General features: G+C 59.9%; 2 protein-coding genes across 2 annotated transcripts in view; one reads left to right on the top strand and one right to left on the bottom strand.

The window, feature by feature from the left end:
• Positions 1-1,062: 1,062 nt before the first annotated feature.
• On the top strand, positions 1,063-19,039 carry MYBBP1A (MYB binding protein 1a). Its single transcript, XM_054575859.1, has 26 exons — positions 1,063-1,310; positions 1,506-1,601; positions 2,306-2,389; positions 2,478-2,552; positions 2,653-2,760; positions 3,911-4,086; positions 4,247-4,414; positions 4,543-4,660; positions 5,895-6,190; positions 6,326-6,436; positions 6,992-7,117; positions 7,294-7,461; positions 7,555-7,660; positions 11,799-11,895; positions 12,004-12,155; positions 12,495-12,578; positions 12,659-12,808; positions 12,899-13,069; positions 13,173-13,330; positions 14,581-14,833; positions 15,017-15,151; positions 15,232-15,300; positions 15,962-16,075; positions 16,279-16,380; positions 17,551-17,699; positions 17,880-19,039. The coding sequence occupies exons 1-26, from the start codon at positions 1,113-1,115 to the stop codon at positions 18,454-18,456; spliced, it is 4,041 nt and encodes a 1,346-aa protein (XP_054431834.1). The 5' UTR covers positions 1,063-1,112; the 3' UTR covers positions 18,457-19,039.
• SPNS2 (SPNS lysolipid transporter 2, sphingosine-1-phosphate) overlaps positions 18,949-27,867 on the bottom strand; it is a 37,540-nt gene continuing 28,621 nt past the window's right edge. Inside the window, exons 4-13 of the mRNA XM_054575860.1 lie at positions 26,688-26,839; positions 26,405-26,471; positions 24,936-25,078; positions 24,472-24,624; positions 24,158-24,347; positions 23,762-23,827; positions 21,738-21,836; positions 21,490-21,653; positions 20,961-21,007; positions 18,949-20,491 (exon numbers count right to left, since the gene is read on the bottom strand). Of these exons, the coding sequence (XP_054431835.1) occupies positions 20,965-21,007; positions 21,490-21,653; positions 21,738-21,836; positions 23,762-23,827; positions 24,158-24,347; positions 24,472-24,624; positions 24,936-25,078; positions 26,405-26,471; positions 26,688-26,839 (1,077 nt within the window). The 3' untranslated portion in view covers positions 18,949-20,491; positions 20,961-20,964. The remainder of the gene's footprint in view (positions 20,492-20,960; positions 21,008-21,489; positions 21,654-21,737; positions 21,837-23,761; positions 23,828-24,157; positions 24,348-24,471; positions 24,625-24,935; positions 25,079-26,404; positions 26,472-26,687; positions 26,840-27,867) is intronic.

Raw genomic sequence — 27,867 nt, forward strand, 5'->3', positions numbered from 1 at the left:
TCTGGGAAGGAAAGATGGAAGAATGCCATCTGGGCCCCATGGGCAAGGCAGGCAGAGCCTGGGGTACTGCTGGCATCTCTGTGCTCCCCTTCAGGCCTCCATCTGCTGATCTCCCTCCACGAGGCTGGAAACAAAATAAACATCAAGTCCCATGGATGTCATGTGCTATTCCTGCTTTTTGGTAAATTTCCCATAAGCCTTTGAGGAGCCTGGTGTTAGGGCTTCCCCTATGGGCCGCACAAGAGAACCCCGCCCAGAGCAGCAGGGGCTGGGCTGCTATCTTTCAGCTCCCCCCTGCTCTGCTCACCTCCTGCCTCTTAGCGCACCATACGTACAAGGTAAACTTCTTAATCTAACTTTCTAAAATAGACACAGAGCAGGGAAGAGGTTCAGGGCGTGAGCAGGAGGTTCCCTAGGGGGCTGGATACAAAAAAGCCCTGACCACACCTCCCTGAGGGCTGGGGTCTCTCTGGACTACACCCTCCAGACAGCCTCTCAAGTCAACAAGTAGGGGGGGGGGCCAGTAGCACCTTTACATTGTAAAAGGTATCTCTGATTTAATAGAACTGTTGATCCCACCACCTCCATCTCCCCCTGCCCAGCAAAGAAAATTCCTCCCCTGCTCAGTAAATGGTAGCACAGCCTACCCATTTATTTTAACCCCAAACCTAGCATCCTTCTCTTTTTTTTTCTCCTCCCGCATCCACCACCCCCCTCCCAGCTCCAAATTAGCTGGAATCTGACCTGTCCTCATATTACCTTGGTTCAATCCGCCCTTGTCTTTTTTTTCTGCTTCTGCCTGTTCACTCCTACAATCCATCCCTCACAACAGAGCTGCAGAATAGTCTTTTAAAAATGTGAACAGGATCAAGACTTGTTCCTCCATAAAACCCTTCAACGACCGCATCACACTCAGTAAAATTCAAGCTCTTAATTCCCTGCAGTGAGAGTAAAGAGTCGGCCCGCCCCGCCCCGCCCCGCCCCGCCCCGCCCCGCCCCAGCCCGTCCCGGCTCCGCCTTCCCCAGCCGACCCAATCCAGTACGCATGCGCCGCGACCTGACCCGGAAAAGGCCGCCTTCAGAGCCCCACGTGTTCGTGGAGCGTGGCGGAGATGGAGAGTCCGAACGTAGCTGAAGCTATGTCTCCGGGAGAGGCGACGAAGAGCGGCGCTCGGCCTGCCGACCGTCAGGGCCTCCTGAAGCACAGCCGCGAGTTCTTGGACTTTTTCTGGGACATCGCGAAGCCGGAACAGGAGACGCGGCTTGAGGCCACGGAGAAGCTACTGGAGTATTTGCGCGCAAGACCAAAGGTATGATGGGGGAGCCTGGGGCAGGGGACTGCGTAGATCTCAGCAAAGATGGGGCGGCCGACCACAGGAATTGGGGACTGGGGGCATGTGGTCAGAACCTGGATGCGCAGGTGAGCGCGGCCCGAGGGGCAGGGGTGGGCGGGCGCGGTGCGATTCTTGTCACTGGTCGACCCGGGAATGCGCTTGGTTCCGCAGGGATCCGAGATGCAGTACGCCCTGAAGCGCCTCATCACTGGACTCGGGATGGGGCGAGAAACCGCCCGGCCCTGCTACAGCCTGGCCTTGGCCCAGGTGAGGTGGTGACTCCTGAAGGGGACTAGCCATGCTGGTCAACACGGTGGGGAATGAGGAGGGCAGGTGTCTCAGCTATCGGGGAGGAGTCAGCGGCCGTCGGCGGGAGAAGTTAGGAGGGGTGTCATCTGAGCTGATGGGAAGCGTCCCCACGTGGAGGTGGAGAAAGTGTCTGAGCCAGCCCATCCAAGAAGCCCGGGCAGATGGAGTGGGAGGTTGAGCAGTTTTCTTTTTGGTACACGGGTTGACTCGCCCCTGAGGGACATTTTACTGGGGGGAGTAAGCTTTGGAGTGGGTTCCCAAACCTCTGCAGTGTTCAGGGCTCTCTCCCCACGGGGGCCACTCCGCAGGTTATAGACCATCTCTGAGGAACTTCAACAGCTGGAAGGGCAGTAAAAATCAGTCCTCTATGATCAGCCTAAGGGGAGCGCAGCAGGCTGTGGGGATAGTGTGTCTGGGAATCTAGGGGCCAAAGGAAGTACTCTGTGCAGCCAGGGTAAGGACGGGCAGGGAGGCAAGAACCGATCGTTCGTGCTGCTCGGAGGGGCGTGAGCAACCTCAGGGGTATCCTTGGGGTCGGAGCAGAAGCCCAAGGCCTCTGGGCCAAAACCGAAGGGAGTCGTGGGAGGAGGTGGAGTTCTGTTGGCATGTATCTGGGTCACTGCCCTGAGCCCCTCTCTTCGTCCTGTCACAACTCCTGGCAGCTGTTACAGTCTTTTGAAGACATCCCTTTGTGCAGCATCCTACAGCAGATACAAGAGAAACATGACCTGCAGAAAGTTAAGAAGGTGAGAACTCTTGTCCTCGGGGAGGTGAGCAGGCCCGGGATGGGGAACACTTGGGCCCTTTTCACCAGTGCCCGGGATCCTCTTCTAGGTAATGATGAGACCTGCTCTTTTTGCAAACCTGTTTGGGGTGCTCGCCCTCTTTCAGTCAGGCAGGCTGGTGAAGGTAAGAGCTTTGGGGGAACAGGGATATGTGGACTGGCTTGGGAGTGGTGGGGGGCGGTGGCATGTCCTGCTCATACTCTCTGCCCCTTTTTGGGAACTAGGACTCAGAGGCACTGATGAAGTCGGTGAAGCTACTGCAAGTGCTGGCTCAGCACTACAACCACTTGCATGAGCAGCCCCATAAGGCCCTGGTGGACATTCTCTCTGAGGTACGGGCTTACCGATTGTGGGGCCTCGGGTAGCACTCCGGGTTGTAGAAACACAGAGAAGACATGAGTCAACGTATGGAAATGCTCTAGAGCAGCAATGCCCCATAGAAATACAAGTGTGTAATGGACACTTTTTAGTAGTTCTATGAAAAAGGTAAAAAGAAATAAGTATAGTTTTATTACATAACCTGATACATTTATTAGTTTATCTAAATAACAATCGTTATTTCAAGATGCAATCAATGTAAAAAGTTGTAGTGTAGTGACTTGTGTGGCACAGTTGTTTTGGGCATTGTCCTACAAAGCGAAAGATGTGATTCGATTCCTGGTCAGGGCATGTTCCTGGGTTGTGGGTTCAGTCCTAGAAACAGCGCATTTGGGAAGCATCGGATTGATGTTCTCTCCCTCTCTCTTCTTCTCTCCCTAAAAATAAATTAAAGTCTTTTTTAAAAAAAGTAGAAATATCTTACTTTTTTTTTTTTTTTGGTCATATGAAGTTTTCAAAAGCTGATGTATATTTCACACTTATAGCAAGTCTGCATTTGACTGACATATCCCGAGTGCTCAGTAGCCACTTGTGGCTAGTGACTGCCATTGGACAGTGTAGTCCCAGAACAGCACCTGGCATGTGGCAAGTATGTTAAACGTGTTTGCCATTGTTTTGGGGCAGAGCTGGCCCCTCAGGAACTCCTACTGCCCTGCTTGGGAAATGGAGGTAAGCTAGTACCTGGAACCTTTCGCTACTAAGGAAAAAGCAGAGACAGCCAAGTCCTGGACCCCAGCTTTCTGCAACTCTGGCTGCAGAGCCAGAAGGACCTGAATTCGAACCCTAGTTCTCCACTTGGGGCTCCTTATATGAGAAATGGCCTAGTCTTAAAAAACCTAAAAGAGGAGTAATTAAAATGGTGACCCCAGGCCTAACACATCAGTGGGGTGCTTGTTAAAAACGCGGCATCCTGAGACTTGGGAATTCGAGCTTTTTAACAAATACTTTCTGATGATTGTGATGCCTAGCAAGGTGGGTCGTGGCTGTCCCACCTCAGGTTGGCACTGTGGCAGGTAGAACAGGGTCCGTCGGGCTCTCCTCACAGGAAGAAACAAAAGTTGCCGTGAGGGGGCCTCCCTTCCTCATCCCATCTCCCCACGCCAGGTCCCGGACACCATGTTGCAGGAGGTCCTGCCGAAGGTTCTCAAGGCCGACTTGAACTCAGTACTTGGCTCCCCTGAGCACCTGGAGATCTTCCTCTTGGCCCAGCAGAAAGTGCCTGCAAAGCTCAAGCAGCTCATGGGAACGGTCAACCTCTTCTCAGATGAGAATATTCCCAGGTGTGAGGGGTGTGGGTGGGTGGGCTCCCTGGGGTCCAGGGGCTGCGTCTGGCCACCCACAGATTTGTGGTATGGCCTGGGGTGACCCTGCTTCCCAGGGCACGCGGGCCCTTGTCTGTTCGGTGGATGCCACCTGAGTCCCCTGTGCCCTCCTCCACAGACTGGTGAATGTGCTGAAGGTAGCTGCCACCGCTGTGAAGAAGGAGCGCAGACTGCCCGCTGTGGCTCTGGACCTTCTCCGCCTGGCACTTCAGGAAGACAAGTTCCCGCGGTTCTGGAATGAAGTTGTGGAGCAAGGGCTAATGAAGAAGCAGTCCTGGCCGGCCAGGTGCCTGTGGCGCTTGTCCAATCTCAACCCCCTCTTTCCTGTTTGTTAAGCGGAGATGGGTTGGCAGTCCCAGAGTCCACGCAGGGGAGCTGATGGCTCTGACCAGGCTCTGTCCTGCACCCCCTTAGCTACCTGTGTTTCCGCCTACTGGGTGCATCCCTGCCCCTGCTATCCAAGGAACAGCTGCAGCTGGTGATGCGGGGAGACCTGATCCGACATTATGGGGAGCACATGGTCACTGCTAAGGTGGGTGCCTTCCCTGTAGCCCAGCACTGCCCGACACGGCCAGGCTTACTGCCCGGAAGGGGGGCGGTCCGCCTTAGGGGTCAGTCTATGTCTAAAAAACAATGTTGCTCTTTGCTTCTGCATCGGGGGTCTTCCTGCCTCTGGTCCTACGTGGTATGGGCAAGCATAGCTGCTGTTGGAAGGAGCCTGGGACCCGGGTGTCCCTTCCCTCTGGGTCAAGTGAGCTGAGTCCCTCCACCTTTTCTTCCCCTCTGAGCAGTTTTGGCAAGGTCAGCCTCCCTACTGCCCTGGCCCCTCAGCAGAGGCATTACAGCCAGCAGGCTTTCCAGACCTCTGCCCACCCCAGCGTTGCTCCCAGCACTGTCCGTGCATCCCACACTAAGCTGAGCACGCGACAGGGCCGTCGGGTGGTTAAGGGGGTGGAATGGGGGACCAGAACCCCAGGTCCCAGCCCCAGCTCGACCGCTCGCTAGCCGTGTGGCCGTGGCCTCCGTGCCCTGGGCCTGCCTCTCCTTGTCTGAGAGCCGGGGGGAGCAGTGCTTCCCCGGAGTTGTGAGCATACCCAGCTAATGCCTGGGGGCCACGTACGGCAGTGCCCACTGCCAGGAAGTGCTGCTAGGAGAGCTCCAGTCCTGGTGGGATTCTGGGGAGGGACCGGTCAGGACGGAGAGAGCGGTGGTGCAGCGCACAGGCTGGGAGGCCAGCCTGACGGAGCCCACGTCCCAGGTGCACCCACAAACGTCTTTGTAAACCCTTTTGTACCTAATGTGCCTCATCTGTAAAAGGAGGAAGCAGGCCCACTGCAAAAGGCTGTTACAAAGATTAAACAAGCTTTGACAGAAAAACGTATCTCGTGGTGCCTGGCAGGTAGTAAGCGTGGGGAAGGGGTTAGGTTGTAAGCTCCAGTATGACAGCTAGGAGCTGGCAGAAGTGGGATGTGAACCCGTCAGTCCGATGGCCCAGTGGACTCTGAACCACTGCTCTGCCCTGCCTTGAGCCCAGAAAACAGCCTCTCCTGATCCACTGAGATGGGAAGGACGTTCCTTCTGGGGCCAGAGCTGTGGCGGCCAGCGCAGTCGGACAGGGAGGGGCAGGCCGTGGAGGCAGGCAGGCGCACTGGCGCACCGGGGCACCTCGGCCCAGCCGTACTCGGGGGGTCTGCTGGGTCTTGCTGCGCCCTGTTGTGGAAGAGGCTGGCAGGACCGTTGGTCATTGCAGTGCCTGACTCTTGCAGTTTCCAAGCCAATTCAAATTCGCTCCAGAGATGAACGAGTACGTTGGAACCTTCCTGGAAGGCTGCCGGGATGATCCCGAGAAGCAGTTGGCCGTGGTGGTGGCCTTCACCTCCATCACCAACCAGGGCCTCCCCGTTGTGCCTACCTTCTGGCGGGTCGTGCGGTTCCTGAGTGGCCCTGCCCTAAGGGGCTACGTGGTCTGGCTGCGGGACATGTTTCTCCAGCCTGACCTGGATGCTTTGGTGGACTTCAGCACCGGCAATCAGAAGAAAGCCCAGGATGCTTCGCTGCACGGGTAAGTGGGGCCTGCTGAGCCCAAAGACCGGGACCCTCCTTCCTGCCGTGTTGGGGTTCCAGGGGAGGGGAGAGATGGGGAGGAGCCAAGCCTCCATCTCTAAATGGCACCTGTGACCTGGCTCATGCTCTCCAGGCCTGAGCGAGCTGTGTTTCGGCTGCGAAAGTGGATTATCCTCCGCATGGTCAGCATCGTGGACAACCTGCACATGGAGAAGGAGGAGGCCTTGATCGAGGAGGTGGCCAGGTGTGAGACGTGCTCAAACCCCATTCCCTCTGGGTGGAACAGCCAAAGAATTGGGCCCCTTACCTAGTCCTAGTTTGGGTCCCCCTGGAGCCAGAAGTGTGGGGATCAGGTGGTCCCTGAAAGGCAGGCAAGCCACTTCCTTGGGAGCCTGTGAAAGTAAGGGGGACCCAGGAAGTGTGAGGCTGCGGGGGCCTCACAGGCTCAGGCTGGCTCCGTGTCTCTCTGTGCCCCACAGGCAGCCTTTGCACGTTGGCAGGAGGCTGTGGCGGGGACATCTCAGCAGCGGCCTGACCTGTGCAGGGTGCCCATCCAGCTCTCGCCACAGTCCTGGGGGCAGCCCGTGCTGGTGTGACTTGGCTGAGGCCACACAGCCTTGAGTCTGCCTTGGTTCTAAGAGAGGGATGCTGGGTCCAGATTGGAGAAGTGTCCGCGCCCTTTCGTCGCCCGAGTGTCTCCTCCTCACTCCAGGCGTTCAGCGATGCCACCTGAGGAGGGGCTGGTGAAAATGGGTGGCACTGACCGAGGCAACATGGCTTGATTTCCCACTCTCCCCAGGTTTTGTTTCTTCCACTCATTCTTTGAAACAAAGAAGGCCACGTCCCAGATCCCAGAAACGGGGCAGCGGTTCTCCTTCGCTTTGGAGGGCCGGGCCCGAGAAGTGGTCAGCAGTGCCTTCTTCAGGTAGGCTGCAGGCAGCTCGGGAGAAGCCAGGGTGGGCTCGCAGGGTGGGAATGCTCACTCCCTCCGGTTCTAAGCCGGGAGGAACTCTAGAGGCCCCCCGAGTTCCGGTGGGTCAGGGTGGGGGGTGTGGCCATCCCTACTAACCCTGCCGTGACCCTGACCCCGCCCCCACCCAGCCTGCTGCAGACCCTCAGCACACAGTTCAGGCAGGCGCCAGAGCAGACCCAGGACAAGCAGCCCTGGACCTACCGCCTGGCACAGTTCGCAGACGTGCTGTTGAACCACAGCCGCAACGTGGTCCCCCTGACACCCTTCACTGCACAGCAGCGCCAGGCCTGGGACCGGTGAGGGGTTTGATTTCCGTGGGGTAACGGGTGGGACACCCTGAGGCCTGACGCTGGCCACAGTGGCCTGAGAATGTGCCCATCTCACACCAGGATGCTCCAGACCCTGAAGGAACTGGAGGCTCACTCCTCAGAGGCCAAGGCCAAGGTCACTGCCTTTCAGCACTTGCTACTCCTGGTGGGCATCCACCTCTTCAAGGTAGGACGGCCTGGAAAGGAGGGGGTTATGGGCCCAGGGTCTGGGCCACTACAGGCTTCTTTCTGAGAGGCCTGAGGGCTTTGCCAGGAACAGCTCTGGGGACTTGGACCTTGCAGGTTCCCTAGGCCAGCAGGTCCTGGCAGGGCTTACTGCAGGCGGCTCCTTGACCCTTGTGGTTTCTTGATTCTGAGCTTTTATTTCTCCAGAGATTTTTCTCTTGCATTACGTGGGGCTCTTACAAGGCTGTTTTGGGTCTTATTTTAAAATATTTTTTTATTTTTCAGTTACAGTCAACATACCATATTATATTAGTTTCAGGTGTGCAGCTCAGTGATTAGACATTTGTATAACTTACGGAGTGACCCCCCCAATAAGTCCGTACCCGTCTGACACCCTGCATGGTTATTGCAGTTACTGACTGTATCCCCAGGGCTGTGCTTTTCATCCGAGTGGCTGTTTTAATTTGTACATATTTAATCCCTTCCCCTTTTTCACCCAGTCTCTCCCAACGCCGTCCCATCTGACAGCCATCAAAATGTTCTCTGTACCTATGAGTTTCTGTTTTGTCTGTTCATTTGTTCATTTTACTTTTTTAGATTCCACATGTAAGTGAAGTCGTGTGGTATCGGTCTTTCCCTGTCAGTCTTACTTCACTGAGCACAGTCCCCTCTAGGTTCATTCACGCTCCTGCAGGTGGCGAGGTTCCGTTCTCTTTTATGGCTGAGTCATAGTCCGTTGTATACATGTACCACCTCTTTGTCCACTCACCTGTTGGTGAGCACCTGGGTTACTTCCATATCTTGGCTGTTGTAGATGATGATGCCGTAAACATGGAGGCATATGTCTTTTCACAGTAGTGTTTTGGGTTTCTTCAGATAAACACCCAGAAGTGGAACTGCTGGGTCTTTCTTTGTCTATTGTAGCCTTTGTTTTAAAGCTTATTTTGTCTGACAAAAGTACTGCTACTCTAGCTTTTTTTGGCAGGGGGAGCGAGGATTCCATTTTCATGAAATTTTTTTTTTCCTGTCCCTTTACTTTCAGTCTGTGTGTGTCTTTCGATCTGAAGTCGACCTCTTACAGGCCACATATGTGAGGGTCATATTTTCCCATCCATTTAGCCACCCTCTGTGTTTTGATTGAAGCATCTAATTAATTTGCATTTAAAGTAATTGTTTATAAGTATGTCGTTATTGCCACTTTATTCATATTTCTAAATTATTTTTAAAGAAGTCCCTTTACCATTTCTTGTAATACTGGTTTGGTGTGATGAACTCCTTTGGCTTTTTCTTGTCTGGTAAGCTCCCTTTTTTTTTTTTTTTAATTTGTAATTGTCTTTTTTTCCACTACCATTTTGCCATCTTATATACACCTCCCCGCCGCAAGCAACCGCCACACTGCGCGCCGTGTCCACGAGGCCTTTCTCCCTGTTGCGCAGCCCCTCCCCCCCGCACCCTCCCCCACTGGCTGTCCTGCTGCTTCCCATCGACAAGTGTCCCCACTTTCCTGGTTAGGTCTGTTCATTAGATTCTACATAAGAATGAAATCATATGGTATTTATCTTTCTCTGACTGGCTTATTTCACTTAGTATAGTTTTCTCCAGGTTCACACTGTCGCAAAGATAAAACTTTCTTCTTTTTTTACAGCCAAGTAGTAGTTTGGGTAGCTCTTTATCTGTCCTTTGATTCTAAATGACAGCTTTGCTAGGTAGAGTAATCTTGGTTCTAGGTCCTAGTTAGAGTTCTCACTGAGTTCATTGAACATCCTAATAACCAGTGTTTTGAACTCTTCATCTGGTAGGTTTCTTGTCTTCATTCTGTTCAGTTAGTTTTCTGGGATTATGCTCTTTCATTGGGACATGTTTCATTGTCTTCTCATTTTGGCTGCCTCCCTGTGTTTGTTTCAATGTATTAGGTAGATCTGCTATGACTCCCAGTCTTCATGGGGTGGCCTTATGTAGTAGGTGTCCTATGGGGCCCAGTGGTGCAGTCTCCCTAGTCACCTGAGCGGGGACTCCAGATGTGTCCCTCACGTGGGCTGTGTGTGCTCTCCTGTTGTAGTTGAGCCTTGATTGCTGTTGGCACGTCAGTGGGAGAGATTGAGCCTCAGGCTGATTGGCTGTGAGGACTGGTCACGACTATAGTGGAGAAACCATGTGGGGACAGCAGGATTCGCTTAACCCAGGCTCTGGTGCCTGCTGAGTCGGCCCTTGGGGTGTGCCGTTTGTGGAGGTGCCTGGGAGGTGCTCTGGTGTGGTCTGAAACTGGCCACTGAGTGTGCTGGTTCAGGGACCTCTTGGCAGGTGCTCCAGTGCAGGCCAAGTTTGCAGTGGCCTTTGCCTGGGGTCACCTGGTATGAGATACAGAGTGATCTGCAGGCGGTTGCCGCTTGTGCTGGGCGTGGAGGCGCCTGGGAGAGAATGAGCTGCGAACTGAGGCCGGCTGCCACTAGTGCAGCGCTTGGGGCCGCGTAGCAAGAGGTATGGGGTACACTGAGGCCAGATGCTGCTTGTTTGGGGTTTGTGAACCTTTGAGAGATTTCAGAAAGATCTGTACTATGAGCTAAGACGGCTGTTTGTATGGAAAAGCCACTGGACGCAGCCTGAATGGGCCCAAAAGTTGGGTAGGGTGGGGTCTCAGAATCACCAGGGCAGGGCGAACCGTGTGAGCCAGCTTGATGGAGACTCAGGTGAGGCCCCCACCTGCTGGCTCTGTGGGGGAGGGCTCAGCAAAGGAACAATGGCCTCCGCCAGCATTTCTGTCTGGGAGAAAGCTGCTGCTCCACTCCTCACCCTGAAACGAGACAATTCAGTCCCTCCCTGTATCCCTGGCACCTTACGAGCTGCTGCTCCAGCGCTGGAGCTCAGAGCAAGTGAGTCCAGTAAGTCTGTCCAGGGGCCCTGTACGAGGAACTCTTGCCTGGGACTGCAGAAGCCCTCCGCCTCATTCACCCACGATCTCTGCTGGTTTTCCCAGCCAGAACTTAGGGAGCCTTGTCTTCCCAGCACTGGGACCCTCGGCTGGGGAGCCCACTGTGATGCTGGGACCCCTCGCCCCTCAGGGGGACCGCAGCAGTGGAGATACCCCGCCCAACTTTTAACTGCCACACGTGAGTGTGGGACCAGCCCCTTCCACATCTCTGCCTTTCCTACCAGTCTGGCTTCTCCTGTACGCCCTCTGTTGTAGGGCTTCTGTTCAACTGGACTTCAGGCGGCTCTGAATGAGGGGTGGCCTGTAGTTGTAATTTTGATGTGGCTGTGGGAAGAGGTGAGCACATCTGCCTGCTCCACCCTCTTGACCGGCTCTGAGGAGATGGGCTCTCACTGCTCCCTCCTAGCCTCTTCGCTGTGGGTTCTGTTCCTTGGCACCCCTTGGCATTGGGCTTCTGGGCCTGGTGACTGGGATCTGTTTTGAGCCCATGCCAAACCAAGGGTGTGTCAGACCCCTGGATAAAAGGTGCCTGGCCACAGGCAGGGAGCTGGAGGCAGAGGTGCCGGTGGCTCGGGCTTCTGTTCCAGCCTTTATTCTACCACCTCCTGCCCAAACATTGAAACCCCCACTGCGTTACGAGGGAGGAGGCTGCCTTTTCAAAGCCATGGGTCACACAGGCTGGTTTTCAAGGCCTCCTGAGGGTAGATGAGAAGGGTGGGTGGCTGGAGTCTGGGCTTGCCCCCAGCAAAATTGGTTTAAATCAGTTTAAATTAGTTAAAATTACCGTATTTTGCTGTGTGTGATGCGCACCCACGTTTTTGTGCGTATTCTGCACAGGATTATTATCCCCATGGTATGTAATCATTATACCGATGTGTAATGTGCACCCTAATTTTTCCCTCAAAAATTTGGGCAAAAATGTGTACATTATACATGGCAAAATACAGTGGGGATTTTCAGTCTTTTCTATGTAATAATATTGAGCCAAGTGTAGGGGGAAAAACCTAGAATTGTGATTCGGGAGGTGGTCATCACTGCCTGGGCTGCTCCTGGGACCTGGCTGGGGTCCCCAGTCTGGATGGCGAGGGTGACTGGCCAAGGCCGGCCGGGGTCTTCTCGGCGTCTGATGACACGAGCCGCTCCCGCCCGCTCCCTGGCTCAGCGGAGGCTGGGGACGGGGCTTGGCTCCTAATTTCTGCCCTCCCCTCAGTCCCCCACAGAGAGCTGCGATCTCCTGGGTGACATCCAGACCTGCCTCAAGAAGAGCCTGGGGGAGAAGACCCGCCGGACACGCTCTAAGGCTGCCAGTGGGTCATTGCCCCTGGGGGGGGCGGGGCGGGGCACAGCCTGGGTGCAGCAGAGACTGGGGGGGGCAGCAGTGCCCTGGCCAGACTCGCATCTCCTCCCGCTTGCAGACCCCCAGGAGCCGCCGTGGGTGGAGGTGCTGGTGGAGGTCCTCCTGGCCCTCCTGGCCCAGCCCAGCCATTTGATTCGCCAAGTGGCCCGGAGCGTGTTTAGCCACATCTGCGCCCACCTGACTCCACGTGCCCTACAGCTGATCCTGGATGTAGGTTGGGGGCCTTTGGGGAAACGGGCCCCAGGATGTGGCTGTCCCAGCACCAGGGCTGTCCTGTCAGCACCTGTCCTCACTGTAACCTGCAGGGTGGGGCGGGCCTCACTCACACCCTGCTGCTGTGCAGCCCTGTTCCAGGGTCTGCTGAGCGGTCGTCATGTCTGTTGGGGGTTCTGGCCCCGGGCATTGGGATTTGTAGCCTTACCTTCTGGGCTTCATTTCCCTCCCTTGACCTTTGGCCAAGCCTGGACTGAGCAAGGTCAGGGAAGTTAGTCAAGAGGGCCCAGTGGTCTGAGGAGGGTAAAGGATCAGCCACCTGGGAATGCCCTGCAGGTGCTAAACCCCGAGCAGAGCCAGGACGAGGACGACAACGTGGTGGTCACGGACGATTCCGAGAAGCAGCTGGAGGACGAGGAGGTACTTCCCAGCAAGGGGCACGCAGGGTGGGCAGGCGTGTGGTGTGCGATGGGGAGGTGCCACACACTGGCCATCCGCAGGACAAGAGCTCGGAGGGCGAGAACCACAAGGGCTCCGAGAGCGAGGAGGAGAGCACTGAGGAGGAGAGCGACGAGGAGGATCGGGACGGGGACGTGGACCCCGGCTTCCGGGAGCAGCTGATGGTGGTGCTGCAGGCAGGGAAGGCGCTGGTGAGCAGCAGCTCAGGAGGGGCCCCTGTCCCACCGTGTCTGCATGTGCCCACGAGATGCCAGGCTGCTCACGGGGCACCTGTCCCTCAGGGTGGAGTGGGTGACGACGAGGACGATGAGCTGGACGACGAGGCCATGATGGCTCTGGACCAGAACCTCGCCAGCCTCTTTGCCGAGCAGAAGCTGCGCATCCAGGCGCGGAGGGATGAGAAGAACAAGCTACAGAAGGAGAAGGCGCTCCGGCGGGACTTCCAGATCAGGGTGAGCCTGAGAACCGGCCGGCGCACTCCGGCCCCGTCGCCCTGCCCCTCCCCTGCCTCTCTGCCCTCCCACCCCTGACCTAGCCTGCCCATCCCGGCCACAGGTCCTGGACCTGATAGAGGTGCTGGTGACCAAGCAGCCCGAGAACCCCCTGGTCCTGGAGCTGCTTGAGCCACTGCTGAACATCATCCGCCGCAGCATGCGCACCAGCAGCACCAAGCAGGAACAGGACCTCCTGCACAAGACCGCCCGCATCTTCACGTGAGCGTGGGCGGGGTGGGGCGCGGGGCGTTGGCAGGTCCCACAACCGATGATCGGGGGTGTGCCAGGCCTTTTGAGGTTCCCAAGCAGAAAGGGTGGGAGCCAAGTTTCCAGAGCAGGCCCGCTTGGCCCTCAGGGTTCACTGCTCCCCCAGGGCCCCTGTGTCACCCAGCGGCTCTCACACAGGCCTTCGTTCACTGGCCACTCCCCGACACTCCGCAGCCGCTGTGGGCTGCGCCAGCAGTCCTCACTGCGGTTGGGAAGCCAGCCTAGTTGTCCAGTGTCCTGGAGCTGTGGTGGGGGAGGGGAGGGGGACAAGGAGCAGCAGGCACACAGGTGGCAGGAGCAGCAAACCACTCCAGGTGCCAGGGAAGGCCTCCTGGGAAGGTGTCAGCAGTGCTGGGAGCTGTAGGGTTCATCGGGCCCAGAGGTCACCGGCAGGACAGAAAGAAAGGGTCCAGAAGGGATGCGGCTGGAAAGCAGGAGCGCTGGGGACCCCACCCTGGCGGTGCTGGGGAGCCGCAGAGGTGTTCTCACCAAGAGCATGGGCAGGGGCGGAGGCTGGTTTGCCTTTTAAGAAAAGAGTGGCAGCGTGGGCTGTCCTGGAGCGGGGAGCCCAGCCAGAGGGACGATGCGGGTGGCAGATACAGACCTGCCTTCCAGACTGCACAGGGGAACTTGAGGAGACAAAGGCCAAGGGTCTTGAGATGCCAAGCACACAGAACAGAGCAGGTGGGGAGGAGGAGGCGGACAGCGCACCCCCGGCTCATCTCTCGTGCCGGCTGCGGGCCCACTTTCTCCACTGGTTCTCCCTGCCACATGCTGGGGCAGTGTTGGGCTTGTGGAGGGTCCTGCCTCTCGTCCCCACAGTGTTCCCAGCCCTATAGAGCCACGCAGGGTTCTGAGCACACAGATCGTGGTCTTGCTTTACAAAGGACCTGAATGTCACTGTTTCGGAGGAGACAGGTGTAGACAGGGAGTGTGGAGCGGGCCAGGGGTGTTCGGGCCAGGGGTGTTCGGCCCGTGGTGCGGCCTCGGCTCCGGGAACCGGTTTCCCCTCTGGCTTGTCGTCAGAGCAAATCTGCAGGCTGCCTCCCTCTGCAGCCTCAGTCAGATCCCTTCTCCAGGTGTCTGTCTCCTTACCTGTCACATGGGACTTGGCGTCCCTTCTCTTGGGCTTGGCTCTGCTTGGAGGGAGCGTGGGTGGAGAGAGAATGTTGTGACCAGCTCTGCCCCTTGCTGCTCCGCAGACACCACTTGTGCCGCTCCCGGCACTACTGCCGTGACGTGGGCAACAGCCTGGAGACTCTGTACACCCAGGTGGAGCGGCTGGTGCAGCAGGCCAGCCACCAAGCCGACTCCTCTGTCTCCCTCTACTACTTCAACGCCTCCCTCTACCTGCTCCGGGTTTTGAAGGGTAACATGGCCGACAAGTCCGTCCGCCAGCCTGCGCAGAAGGAGAAAGCGGGCGCTAACACCAGCACCAAGCCCAAGGGCCCCGAGGTGAGTGGCCGTGGCCCAGGAAGGCTCAGCCTAGAAAGCCTAGCGCGGACAGATAGGAGCAAGTCCCAGGCAGCAGGTTGGGACCGTCCTCCCATTGCACAGGGTTGGGGTTGAGGCCCTGGCTTCCCAAGGGCCCAGCTCTCAGCCTTCCCTCTTGCTGGCATCACACTGTCTCTCTCTCAGGTGTCCCGGGCTACCAGCTGCTTAGATTTGAACCTCGTGACCCCGATGTACTCATCAGCGCTGAGCTCCTTCCTGACCAAGCGCAACAGCCCACTCACGGTTCCCATGTTCCTCAGCCTCTTCTCCCGGCACCCGGTGAGTGGAGGGGCCGGCCCAGCCCACGGGGCCCCGCCCCGCCCCGCCCCCATCTCACAGCCCTGCCCTTCCCTCGATAGATGCTCTGCAAGAACCTGCTCCCTGTGGTGATCCAGCACGTGACGGGCCAGACGCGGCCTCGCCACCAGGTAAGGGCCTGTCTGGATCCCCGACTTGACTCGTTTCTGGCCGGGTGTCTGAGGCCCAGAAGCGCTGCCTGGTGAGACTAGGGATGAGCAGGCCCGGTGCACCCCTGCCCCTCTGACCTGGCCAGCCCCTCCCTCACCGTGGGCTCAGTGTAGCTGGGGGTGGGGCAGCTTGGCTCCCAGCGCTTCCACGTCCCGTGTGGCCCAAGCCCTCTGACCCCTTAGTGCTCACGCGCTGACCTACACAGTGGAAGCCCCTTTGCTGGCTGCTCAGGTGCCGAGCTGATGGGCGGGCCGAGGACAGAGACGAGGGGGCTGGGGAGGCTGGAGGAAGACAGTGCTGCATAGTAAACAGGTCAGGAGCTGTCTCAGCCCAGGTTGCTACCTCCGCCCAGCGGAGAGTGCTTGCTGCCCCACACCCCAGGCCTCTGCTCCCTCGCCTGCCTGAGAAGCGGGACAGGGGCAGATGAGAACAGGCCCCAAAGCTTCGCGGTAACAACCAGGCAGGCTGGGCCCAGAGCTGCAGGCAGCCCCTCACGCGGCCTAGGGTTGTCTTGGCCTTAGCAGACGCCTGGCAGGCTGTCGGAGCTCTTCGGGTCCCCTCGGCTCCCTAAGCCTGGCCCAGCATATTGGGTCTCGTGGTGACCACGTTCCATCACCCCAGGCGCAGGCCTGCCTGCTGCTCCAGAAGGCTCTGCCCGTTCGGGAGCTGAGACTGTGCTTTGAGGACCCCGAGTGGGAGCAGCTGATTGGGCAGATCCTCGCAAAGGTCACTGAGGTAACAGCCACGGAGGTCCCCTCCCACACTCCCGTCAGGAACGGCTCAGAGCCAGGGACTGAGGATTACTGGGACCCTCAGCTTCGGGGTGGTTTGGGGTTTCCCCGGGGAGACGTTTCTTCTGTCGGGACTTTGCTCTCTCCTATGGGAAATGGCTTCGGGAAGCATGGCCGAGTGGCTCAGCCTGGCCGCCGCCTCCTCAGAACTTTCAGGCACTGGGCGAAGGGCAGACCAAGTCGCAGCACCTGAAGGAACGGTCCTCCTTGGAGCTGCTCAACACTCTTTTGCGGATTATTCATCATGAGGTCAGTCTTGGGGTCAGAAAGAAGGTCACCAGCCAGGCAGAGGAACTAGCCCCGGCAAGGGCTTAGGGACAGGCGGAGAGCCACGTGGGGAAGGTTCTAGATGCCAGGGGAGGAATTCGGCTGTTTCTACTCGCGTGGCTAGAGAGCCGTGGACACACGTGGTTGGCCTGGGAGAGGAGAGTGCCACCCCTGAGCCTGGTCCGGTTGGGGTGAGAGGGGGCGCTGGTTTTTTGTTTTGTTTCTGTTTTTTAAGATTTTATTTATTTTTAGAGAGGGGAAGAGAGAGAAAGAGAGGGAGAGAAACATCAGTATGTGGTTGCATTTCATGTGCCCCTTGCTGGAGACCCAGCCTGCAGCTGGGAATCGAACCTGCTCAATCCACTGTGCGACACCAGCTACAGCGGGAGCGGGTGGGGGGCGGGGGGTGGCGCTGCTGTTGTTTATGCTCCAGCTAGGAAAGCTGAGCAGGCACTGGCAGGGCTGGGGGTGAGGAGCATTCCTGGCGGGCAGCTGTTAGGAAGAAGCCAGGTCTCCAGGCCTGCGGAGTGGGGCAGGGGGCTGTCGGGGGGCCAGGTGGCAGCTGTGGGTAAGTGGGCCCTCAGCCTGGCCAGAGGGAAAGGCCTGGGAGTCATAGCACAGACACTGGCCACAGCCCACACACGGGGCAAGCTTGCCGGGAGGTTGCCCGGGGAGGGGGCGGGGCCGGGGCCTTGCAAGGCAGCTGGTGGGCCTGAGAAGCGGTGCCCAGGGTGGCAGCAAAAAGCCAGGACGTTGGGTGTGCTGGAAGCCAGCGGGTCTCAAAGTAACTCAGCCAGCATGTGGCAGGGAGGGTGAGATGGGAGGACGGGCTTTGGCCACTCTGATGTGATTGCATCGTGCCCTCAGAGGTGGGCAGGCCAGAGCCGCCGGGGGGAGGACTGAGTGGGAGGTGAGGACATAGTTACTGGGGCTTCTGGCTGTGGGGAGAGGGAACAGCATGGCCCCTGGGGCTCCTTTCTCTTCCTGAGGCAAATGAAAGTGGGGATGCACAGGCCGAAGGAGTGACTGAGGGGGCAGAAGGGGGCGCGGGAGGGGCAGTAGTTGGGCAAGGGTGGGGGGACTGGCGACTGGGAGGTGGGGAGAGGCACTGCTTCCCCTCCACTGTAGCCATAGCTTTGCCACCCTTCGCAGAAGCTGACCGTGGACCTGACAGTCGTCCAGGGCGTGCTGCAGAGCCAGCAGTCAAAGCTGCAGGACAGGGTGCAGCAGCGGGAGCGCTCCGCCGGGTCCAGCCGCCTCTACGACCTCTACTGGCAGGCCATGAAGGGCCTCGGGGTCCAGTAGGTTCTGGGAGAGGGCCCGCACCTTGGGAGGGGCTGGAGAGACCCTCACGCTGCATGCGTTGCGTGGTGTGCATGCTCCGGTGTCGGAGCCCTGGGTGGCTTGTGTCCCGCAGGACCACAGAGGTGGGGGACACGTGCCCTCACTGGGCGCTTCCCTACTTGCTCATTACCCCCCAGGCGCCCCAAGTCGGAGAAGAAGGATGCCAAGGAAGCCTCCAGTGCCCCACAGAGCCCCGTTAGCATGAAGCGGAAGAAAAAGGGGTTCTTGCCAGAGACCAAGAAGCGCAAGAAACGCAAGTCAGAGGGCCCCACGCAGAAGTCAGACGCCCAGCCTGCAGCCACCGGTGGAGAGCAGCCCCCCAGCACAGGCAAGAAGAGGAAAAGGAAGAAGGCTAAGGTCGCAGCCCAGGCCCAGGTGAATGGGACACCTGTCGCCAAGAGTCCCGCCACCAAGAGTCTGGCCCCTGCGCCCGCTGCCTTGAGCCCCAGCACCCCTGCCGAGACCCCAAAACTCCAGAAGAAAAATCGGAAGCTGTCCAAGGTGAATGGAGCTACTCCTTTGTCTCCCACGGAGCCTGCAAGCGAAAAGCAGCACCAGAAGGAGCTGCCCAAAAAGGGGGTCTCAGGCAGATCGCCACAGTCGGCGCTGCCGCGGAAAAAGGCAAGGCTGTCTTTGGCCAGCAGGAGCCCCAGCCTCCTCCAGAGCGGGGCCAAGAGAAAGAGAGCACAGCTGAGGAAGGGGGGGAAGCCCTGAGCGCAACCTGCCCCTCGGCCCCTCCCCGTCAGCCCCAGAGACTCCTCTATTTTTTCACCAGGATTTTAATAAACAAGCCGCTGTGTGAGGTCCTGCCTTCTGGCACCAGGGGCACAGGGTCTGCTGCTAGCCTGCCTGCAGGTCCTTCCACAGCACGCGTGCCCCACGTCCTTGTCTGTGTGGCCCCGGGGGAGCGAGATGCTGGCCCTGGCCTGGGCCCTGCCCTGCACTCTGGCTGTCCTGTTTCCAGCCCGGAGCACAGGTGAATTGTACGGGGCTGGGACCTCGGCTCCCGGCCATGTGGGCCGGGTCCAGGGCTCTGGTGTCCGGGCAGGTAGCACGCAATGCCACCAGTGCATTGCGGGCCACCACGCTGGCTGAGCACAGGTATGACTGCTCCTGTGGCCGCGCCCCCCCCCCCCCCCCCAGGTTACTTTCCTGCAGGAGCCACCAGGGCATGACTTAAATAGGTTTATTTCTTCATTTACAAGAGGAATATATTTGGTTTCTCTCTTAAGACTCTGAGATTCACAATCAGCAGCTCTAAAAAATAAAGGAGCAGTTTGGCTTCCGGAAGGAAGAGGAGGCAACACTTGGACCTGGTTCTTGTACAACAAGAAAAGATTGCTGGGGCCCCAGTTGAGGCTGGGGTGAGGGTGGAGGCCAGGCTGGTCTTTGGGGGATCCTACCCCCTTGTTAGGCCCCCTCCAAGGCGCCCCAGAGCTTGGTGGGGAGTGGGTATTCCAGTAGCTTAGACACCACTGAAGCCACGCCAGCCACTGACTACAGGGCAAGGAGAGCATTGTCTAAGCCGGCTCTTCGGGTCTCCGAGGGGCCCCCAGACCAGAACCGCCTTGATTCCAGCAAATGTGCGGGGAGGGGAGTGGAGCAGAGGGGCTGCGGCGAGCTGCACACTGGGCGCCAGGGTCTGGTGTGAGATTCAGCAGCTGCGCCCTGCGTGTGGCTGTGAGGGTGGGATAGTGTACGCAGATGGGACCCCGGGGCGGCCGTGGGCTGCGGAGGTGCACGTGAGCAGCAGCGCCGACGCTGGGTGGAGGCGGCTCAGGAGCCGCAGCCTCTCGGGCCTCGTCCTCCACCAGCTCTCCCTTGGGTCAGGAAGCTCAGTGGAGGGCCACCGCCCCTGGCTGGCAGAGCCCTGGCTGCTGCCCATGGGTTCCAGGAAGAGTCCCCCTGGGCCCTACCTCTGGCAAGAGCCCTGTGGGGGGCAGGAGTAGATTCTGGCTTCTGTGGGGCGTCCAGGAAGATAACAGGGACTGCAGGGAGCCCTGTCTCCCAGGCAGGCAACCCCCATGGTCTCAGGCCTGAGGGCACAGGTGACACGTAGCAACCACCAGGGCCTTCACCCCTGGCGATGCCAGCTCTCCACTCAGATGGTCCTCACCCAGGAGACGTCCGGGCCAAGAACCAGCCCAAAGCAGCAGAGGCAAGGGACTGTCCAGGCTGGGGAATTCTCAGTGACGGGTGTCAGGCTGAGTCCACTGACACTCAGGTCAGAGGCCCGACTGAAAGGCCATGGTTCCCACACACCAGGAAGCCTCAGAGCCTGAAGTGACACCCTGGGGCCTGGGCCGCCTCTGGGTGCAGTCCAGGAGCCGTTGGGTCTCCAAAGCTGCAGCGAGTGCCTTGCCTGGCAAGCTGCGAGGGCAAGTCCAGCTCCCTGGCCCTGCGGTCTGGAGAGGGCAGGGACCTGCCCAGGACGTAAGCGGGTGGCAGCCCAGGCTCTCTCCACACGCCCAGTGGGGGCTGTCTTCTTCTTGGGTCCCAGGGCCCCTGCAGCCCCGGCCCAAGGCTGGGGGTCTGTCCACCCATGTGGCCCCAGTGCACGTGGCCCTCCGGGTTCGTTGAGGACACAGGCTCCTCTTGGAGCCATGGCCACTCGGTGGTCCCAGACCAGAGACGGTGGGTATCCAGCCGTGGGTTGCGTGTGAAGCTGGACAACCCAGCAGGGCTGGGGTGCTGAAGGACACCTCCCAGGCTAGGTGGGAGGGAGCGCTCTTCATAGTTCCAGAGGCACCTAGAAGGAGGAGGGGGCAGAGGTCAGAAGTGGGGCTTTGGGAGACATCTTTAGAGCTTCCTTCATTTTCCTTGCTGCTTGAAGAAATGCCTTTCTCTGACCCTGAGGGCATGTCGGTCTCCTGGGGCCAGGGTTGGGGGTGGTGGCCTTGGGTCTTCACATGGCTGGGAAGTGCCCCTCCCAGGGGCAGGCCCAAAGGAAGGTCAAAGTAGGAGCGGGGCCCTGGCACCTTTAGGAAACCTCGGGATGAGGGAATCCGCGACAGAGCAGGGAGTCCTGGCCAGCTCTGGCCCTGACCTGTGCCCCCAGCCCGCCTGAGGAAGGAAGGGGGGCTGATTTACTGGAAGAGGGAGCCTGCACCCCTCCCACGGATCCTCCAGTCAACTTGGCAACGGTTCAGGAGGAAGGGCTGCCTTAAGTGCTCTCTCTGCCCTGAATCCTGCCGTCCCGCGGCACTGCCTGCACTCACCGCCTCAGGCCTTCATGGATGCGGGCGGCATCGCCAGCTCGCTCGCCCTGGGGGAGAGATGGGCAGGGGTCAAGGCGGCGGATCAGCGGGGGCCGAGCCCGGGCACTGCTCTGGCACATCGCATCACGGGGGCCGGCTGACCGGACGTGCTGGGCAGGGACCTCGTCAGCCCCAGGGGGAGGTGGGAGAGCCCAGGGGTGGGGAGAGGAAAGAGAGAAGAGTAAAGAAGAGAGAAAGAAGTCAGAAAATGAGAGTACCAGAAGAGAGGGGCCCCAGTTCTGAACACCGTTAACTTCCCAGAATCCCAAGTCTACAACCGCCAGGAACAGCCCGGTTCACCACGGGGACCCCCAGCTCCCAAGCCCACCCCGGGTGGGATGGAGGCCCCCGAGCTGCAGGCAGCATGAGGAGGACAGGGGGACTTGGGAGCTGGGCCAGGAGCCAGGCAACCCACCCGCATCCCCCTCCCTGCCCACCCCCAGGCAGGGGTGTGGCAGTGGAGGCAACAGGCCCTCCCTACCCCACTCACTGCTGCTCAGCCTTGGCACGGTCCCTGAGGAAGAAGAGAGCAGTGGCCAGGAAGAACATGCCACCCAGGACCACAACGAAGGGGCAGAGCATGAGGGCGTAGCCCAGACTCAGGAACTCCCAGAGAGGCGAGTCCTTGGTGCTCTGGCGGATCAGGTCGGAGATCTGCGAGGGGTGTGGGTGAGCGTCAGGGCAGGCCCACCACCGAAGCCCGTCGCCCCCCACAGCCACACCTGCCCCCGGACTCACAAAGCCGATGAGGTAGGGGCTGCCAGCGTCCCCCAGCAGGTGAGAGGTGAAGCTCTGCAGGGCCATGGCGGTGGCCCGTCTTGTGGGGATGACCACACACTGCGGAGGAGGTGGCAGGTCAGAGGCCAGAGGAGCCAGGCCCACCCACCTGGCCTTGTCCCTGAGGTCAGGACACTTCAGAAGCCCTCACACCATCAGACCCCTTCTGCCCTGGCATCCTAACACCTCACTCCGCTGGGCTCTTCCCTCCCCCCACCCCTCCTCCCGTGGGGGCTGCCTGCTCATCTCCAGCTCGTGAGACCAGGCTGCCGTGGATTCTGCGCTGGGCTCTTGGTGGGGAGCCAGCTGTGGCGGTGGTCATGGGAAACTGATGCCCAGAGGGACACCGGTTACACGTGGAGTCAGGCAGCGCTGGGCCCAGAACCCCGACCTCTCCGCCTCCGGCCCCCGCCTCCCCATCAGTCAAAGGTCCATCTTGGTTCCCCCTCCATGAGGTTGGCCTAGAAGGGAGTGGGGAGCAGGGCCCTGCCTGAAGAGCCTCCACTTTTACCCAGGGGCACCCCCGGTCCCAAACGCCAGGGGTCGCTGGGCCCCAGGAACCCTTATCAGACAGGGCTGGCCCTAACCATGGGGCGCAGCTCCCAAACTGGGCCATGCAGGCAGCCGCCAGCTGAGCGGCACCCCAGCAGCCCTCTGCCCCGAGCTCTAGCCGACTCATCTAGGTAGACGGCCAGCCACGGACGATCTGTGAGAGCCGCCAGGTCCACTGGGCACCCCTTGGCAGGGGGCAGGGACGAGCCCTGGATCTGATGGGACTGTGTGGCCCCATTTCCAGCAACAGTCATGTGGCTGTGACACTTAATAAAATGGGACACGATTTCCCTGGGACCCAAGCGCTGTCGGCAGCTGGGGCTGCAGCAGGGGGCGGAGGCAGGGAAGGGGGTCCTGCGCAGCACCTGGAGCACTTGATTCAGGCAGGTTCCTCCTCCCTCCACTCTGGGCACGTGCAGTGACCCCCCAGCCTCGCCTGCCACCCCGCCTGGCTCCATGTTGAGGCACAGAGCTGAGTCAGGCCACCTCTGTGCCCCTCCCACCCCCTCCAGCCCGCGGGGACTGGTGTGGGCAAGAGACAGTCCCAGGTGAAGCAGATACGCAGAGATGGACGCTCCGGTGGGGCAAGGTGGCCTTCCTGGAGGGGAGCGGCTGGCAGCGGCCCCAGCGGCCGCCAGACTCTGGTCTCTGGGGCTGCCCCGTACTGTGGCACCAAACCCTGAGTGTCCTGAGGGTGGCCCGTGAGAAGCCCTCCTGCCTCCTCCCCCCACGGCCTGTCCCAGCAGCCCCCAGACCTCCTCCCACCCCCACCCCGCCCTGCTGGTCCCTGCACTCCTTTCTCCCACTCCTCTCCTGACACTGACTTGGAGGGTCCCAGCGGGCAGGGCCAGGTGCCACACCACCCCCAGCTCTCACCGCCCTTTAGACTGCTGCAAGGCGCCAGGTCCGCGGCCCCTCCCAGTTCCCCCCAGGCTGCACCCAACCCCACCCAGGGACACCAACCCCTGCCGCGCTCAGACAGCCCTTTGTCCCTGGCCGGCTGCTCTGGAGCCCATTGTTGGCCCTGTGAAGACGGCCTCTGTCCGCCAGCCACATCGCGGGCACTCGGGCAGCCGCGCCTGGGACCCAGGCTGAGCTGCGTCAATGGCAGCGTGGACCCTGGGGGAGGAGCGCTGGCAGGCGGCACCCTCTCAGTGCCAGCCTGGCACTGCCAGCCTCCCAGCCACAAACCTGAGCCTCCAGACGTGCCCCCACCCCAACCCAGTCTCCGTATCCACTGCCTGCTCAGCCCTCTGATTTCAGGCACTGCCCCATGCAGACCCCAACATCCCTGATCCCCTCCCTGCCTCGCCTTCCCAGCCTGCCTCCCTGCCCCCCACCAAATCCTGCCAGCTGGTCCCCCAGCCTTCGCCCTCCCCCTCGCCCTCCCCCGCTGCCCCAAGAGGACAAGAGGCCTGGCCAGCCTGCCTCACCATGAGGATGTCTGCAGTGATGGCCCAGTTAGAAAACAGCAGCGTCTCCCCGACAAAGATGCAGATCTGCCCAGGAGAGACCAGAAGAGCCGTCAGGAGACTCTCACCCACCAGCGGCCTCGGCGGCTCCCTGCACCCTGGCTGCTGGCAGGGAACCCCAAAGGCTCCCACCCCGCCCCCTGGGGCCTGCATCGTCTGGCAGTCGGGCTCATAAGGAATTTGTGTCTTATCAAGCCAGGCCCACAGCCCCAAAGGGCACCAGAGGCCTGGGCAGGCCTTGGACAGAGCAGGGCAGGCAGACAGGAGCCTACCCGTGGGGAGGGAGGGCCCCATAAGTCGGACTGCACCTCCTGCCAGGCCACACCCCCCACTCCCCCACACCCCCACCCCACTCACATAGGCCCCCACAATGCTGCTCTTGGCGGCCACGAAGATGAGGCAGATGAAGATGGCAGAGCCCAGCATGCCCACAGCGCACACCAGCGGGTCGGCTCGCTGGGTCCGAAGGCGGCACCAGCGTGTGGCTCCCGCGCCCGTGACCACACCCAGAAAGCCCGTGAAACAGGTGATGGCCCCGAAGATGAGGCTGTGGGGACAGAGGATGATGGGGTGTGGGCTGACAGGTAGAACAATCCTGGGGCAGAGGCTGGCGCTTCTGTCCAGCGTCCCTCGCCACCCTGCCACCCTCCCGCACCCGGGCCTGGCCCCACCTGTCCTTGGCCCCACATGGCGGGCTGCTGCACGTCTCTGCCGTCTTCTGCACGACTTGGGCACGGTACAGGTAGAGCGGGATCCACATGCCCAGGGCCCCTGTGGCGAAGGACACAGCCGACGTGGCCAGGGAGGAGAAGACGTAGCTGCGGCTGAGGAGAGGCCGGGGCAGCGACACTGAGTAGGGCCAGGCCCCCTGCAGCTGGCCCGGCGGCAGCCTTTCCTCTCCTACTCCTTCCCCTGGGTCAGAGGTCTCTAACGTCTTCCCTTACAGATTCTAGGCAGGAGAGCTACGGCTGCAGAATAATAAACACTAGTGGCCAAAATGTCACCCCCAGCACCGTTGGCAGCAGGAGACCGCAGAGAGCCCGGGCGAGGGTGCTGGGTGGGCCGCCCTGCAAAGGGTGTCTTCTCCGCGTGGCACCCCACCCCTTCCCACCAGACCCCTCCCAGCAGTACTCACTTGCGGATCAGGGCCTTCATGTCTCGGAGCCACGAGGTCCGTGCCTTGAGCTGCCCCCCGAGCTGGTCGGCATGGCCTCTCTTCGTGGTTGGGACCAGGATGAAGATGAGTGTCCCTGTGATCATGCCCACGATGGGGGACACCTGACGGGGCGTGAAGCACCGAATTAGGACACAGGGCCAAGTCGGCTTTGTCTCTGCCCGGCCGGGTCAGGAGCGCCCTCAGGTCCCACCTTTTCTGGGCTCTGGGTTCCTCCTCTGGGCTAATAATCTGCCCAGCCTTCCTGATTGGACTGCTGAACAAAGCCACTGGGAACGAAGTCACCAAAAGGGGCTTAGGGGCTCAAACTGCAACGTGCGGAGCAGGGGCAGGAGAGGAGGGAGGACTGGAGGAAGCAGGGAGGGATGGGCGGTCAGATGGATGGAGGAGGGAAGACAGATGGCTGAATGGGTGGACAGAGAGATGGATGGAAGAATGGATGGATGGGTGGATGGATGGGTGGAAAGAAAGGAAGACAGGTAGATATGGGACAGACATAGGGAATGCTGAGTGGGAGAGGAGAGAGTTCCTGTGGACAGGGAGCCAGGTAGGTACCAGCCCTGCCCAAGCCCCTGGGTCTGTGGAAGTTTCCCAGGGCCAGATCCTCGCCCGGGGGCACTGGGAAGGGACTGGCTGGGCATGAAGCATCCAGCAAACAGATCAAGTAGGTTTTCACTTGGACGGGCCCATGTGGGTCCCAGGAGAACAGAGGCTCAGGGCCCCTTTGGGTCTTCCCTGTGTCCAGCCCAGTGTCAAGAGCAGAATCCCCAGGCCCCCATCCTCTCTCCAGACAGGGGACATCCTGGCAGCCTGGATTCCCAGATGTCAGTTCCTTCACCGGCTGATGAGACAGGGAAACCTGCTCCCACCCCCACCAGGCCTGGGAGCCAATGGGCTGGGGTGTTCCTCCCCATTCACCCCCACCCCCTTTAAGAAATTCCACGGAGGCTGCTTCCTTCCTGCTTTTGAGGAAAAAACACTTTGTCTTAAGCTTCCTCTCCTCCGCGAGGCTGGGGATCTCTGTTTCCTCTGATTGCACTGTCCTCGGGCCTTGGCCTGCTTGCCATGAATCCTCACCGGGGACAGGAAGTGGCTGCAGACCCCGGGAGGCCTCCCTAAACAGAGGTCTTGTCTCAGCCTCACCCCAGTGTGGTGCCAGGGCTCAAAGCAGGAAGTGCCCTTGTGGACCTGGAATTTCCTGACGCGGTGGGAGAATCTGTCCTCTCAGCCAGGGGCCCCCAGGGGTGGTGGGGCTGTTGGGCTCTGCTCACACCAGGGCACCCTGATACCGCCATGCAGACTAATCGAGAAGAGCGCAGGCAGGCCCGCCACGTGGGAGGCCTGGAGGCTGAGGCTGGCATCCTAGCCCGGGCTCTGTCCCTGAATCTCTGGGTGGCCCCAGGCACAAACTGCTCTGGGGGTGTCCTTACCCGCAAGGCCCAGTGCCAGTCTCCGGCTGCCTGCTTCACACTGGAGCCAGTGATGTAGCCCAGGCCGCTGCAGAGAAGACAGGAGCAGTCCTGAGGCCAGGTGAGGGCGGCGAGCAGGGGGCGCTCACTGCCTGTGTGGCAGGACCCCCACCCACCTGCCCCAGCTACCCAACCAGCATTTCTCCAAGGCTGACCACCTGCCCGCACGTTCAGGTCACAGAGGGCCCAACCTCGGGGGGAGGGAGCCGCCGGAAGTTTGAGGGGCCCTTGCCCAGATCCTCACCTGCCCAGCGGGATGGCGAAGTAGAAGACAGACAGCATGAGCGTGCGTGTGTTCTTGGTGAAGAGGTCGCCAATGATGGTGGGCGCGATGGTGGAGTAGCTGGCCTCGCCGATGCCCACCAGCCCCCGGGACAAGACCAGCAGCCAGAAGTGCTGTGAGGGAGGGGCAGAGAATGCTTGGTCCCTACGTTGCTCCACCCCCCACAGCAGGTTTGAGGTTTCAGTCCAGGAACTAGAGGAGAGGATGGAGCCTAGCCCTGTCTCAGCAACAACTACATGCCCAGGCCACTGTGGGCCTCAGTGTTGCCCTCCGTAGAATGGGTCTAACTGGGCCTGGTTGGCCCAGGGCTGGGATGGAACTTGACTTCACCCAGTGGAGAGTTGCAGGTCTGGTCCAGATGGCCCCTCAGTCCTCATAAGCAGGGAGGACATAAGGCTGTGTCTTCACATCCCCCTCCAGTTGGGAGGCTTCCTCCCTGGGTTCTGGCCCCACCTTGGGAGCCTCAGGTCACCCCCACCCTGGGTGCCACCGCCGGGCGGGGCAGCTGGGCTGACCCTGGCAGCACTGAGGCTCAAGTGTGAGCAAGGAGTGCGCAGGGCAGCCCAGTGGGCTCAGCACCCCTCCCCCGTGCACACATCAGAGAGCAAAGGCCCGTGGCGCTGGGGAGGGTGGAGCCATGCCAGCTGCCAGTCGTGCTAACCCCTTTGATGTGGACCCGTCCCCTCTGGCCCCCCAGCTGCCCAGGGCCTGAGAACCCAGCCTGGTCATCTTTCCCCGGCCACACCCTGACCACCCATCCGGCCAGCGTCGCCCACATCCAGCCCTCCTCTGGGCTCCGCTTCCCTCTCTCCATCTTCCCAGCCCTTTCGGCCCTGCCCAGCCATCTCTGCCTCTCGTTTCTACAGCTCTTTTGCTCTCTCCAGCGCTGGGTCTCTCCCTGGTCCCTTGCCTCTCTCTGCTCCTTTTCCTGGGGATCATCTGCCTACAGCCTTTGCCTATTTTTCTGTTAGATTGTCTTTCTTGACTTGATTTCTATTAGCCTTTTATATATCATGGCTACCGATCCTTTATTACATATGTCACAAATACTTTCCATCATCTTTCTTTCCACTTTGTAAGCATGTTGTTTTACCTGAGGGTGTCTGCTCTGTTAAGCTTCCCTTAATGGCTTCTGGATTTC

This window comes from Pteronotus mesoamericanus, unplaced genomic scaffold (genome assembly GCF_021234165.1).
Source record: "Pteronotus mesoamericanus isolate MK-2021 breed Mesoamerican mustached bat unplaced genomic scaffold, CSHL_Meso_final contig_317, whole genome shotgun sequence".
Taxonomy (NCBI): domain Eukaryota; kingdom Metazoa; phylum Chordata; class Mammalia; order Chiroptera; family Mormoopidae; genus Pteronotus; species Pteronotus mesoamericanus.

Coding starts and splice junctions, on each gene's coding strand:
- MYBBP1A (XM_054575859.1), top strand. CDS start 1,113: ATGGAGAGTCCGAACGTAGCTGAAGCTATGTCTCCGGGAGAGGCGACG. Junction 6,437..6,991: donor TTGATCGAGGAGGTGGCCAG/GTGTGAGACGTG, acceptor CACTCTCCCCAG/GTTTTGTTTCTTCCACTCAT. Junction 11,896..12,003: donor GACACGCTCTAAGGCTGCCA/GTGGGTCATTGC, acceptor TCCCGCTTGCAG/ACCCCCAGGAGCCGCCGTGG.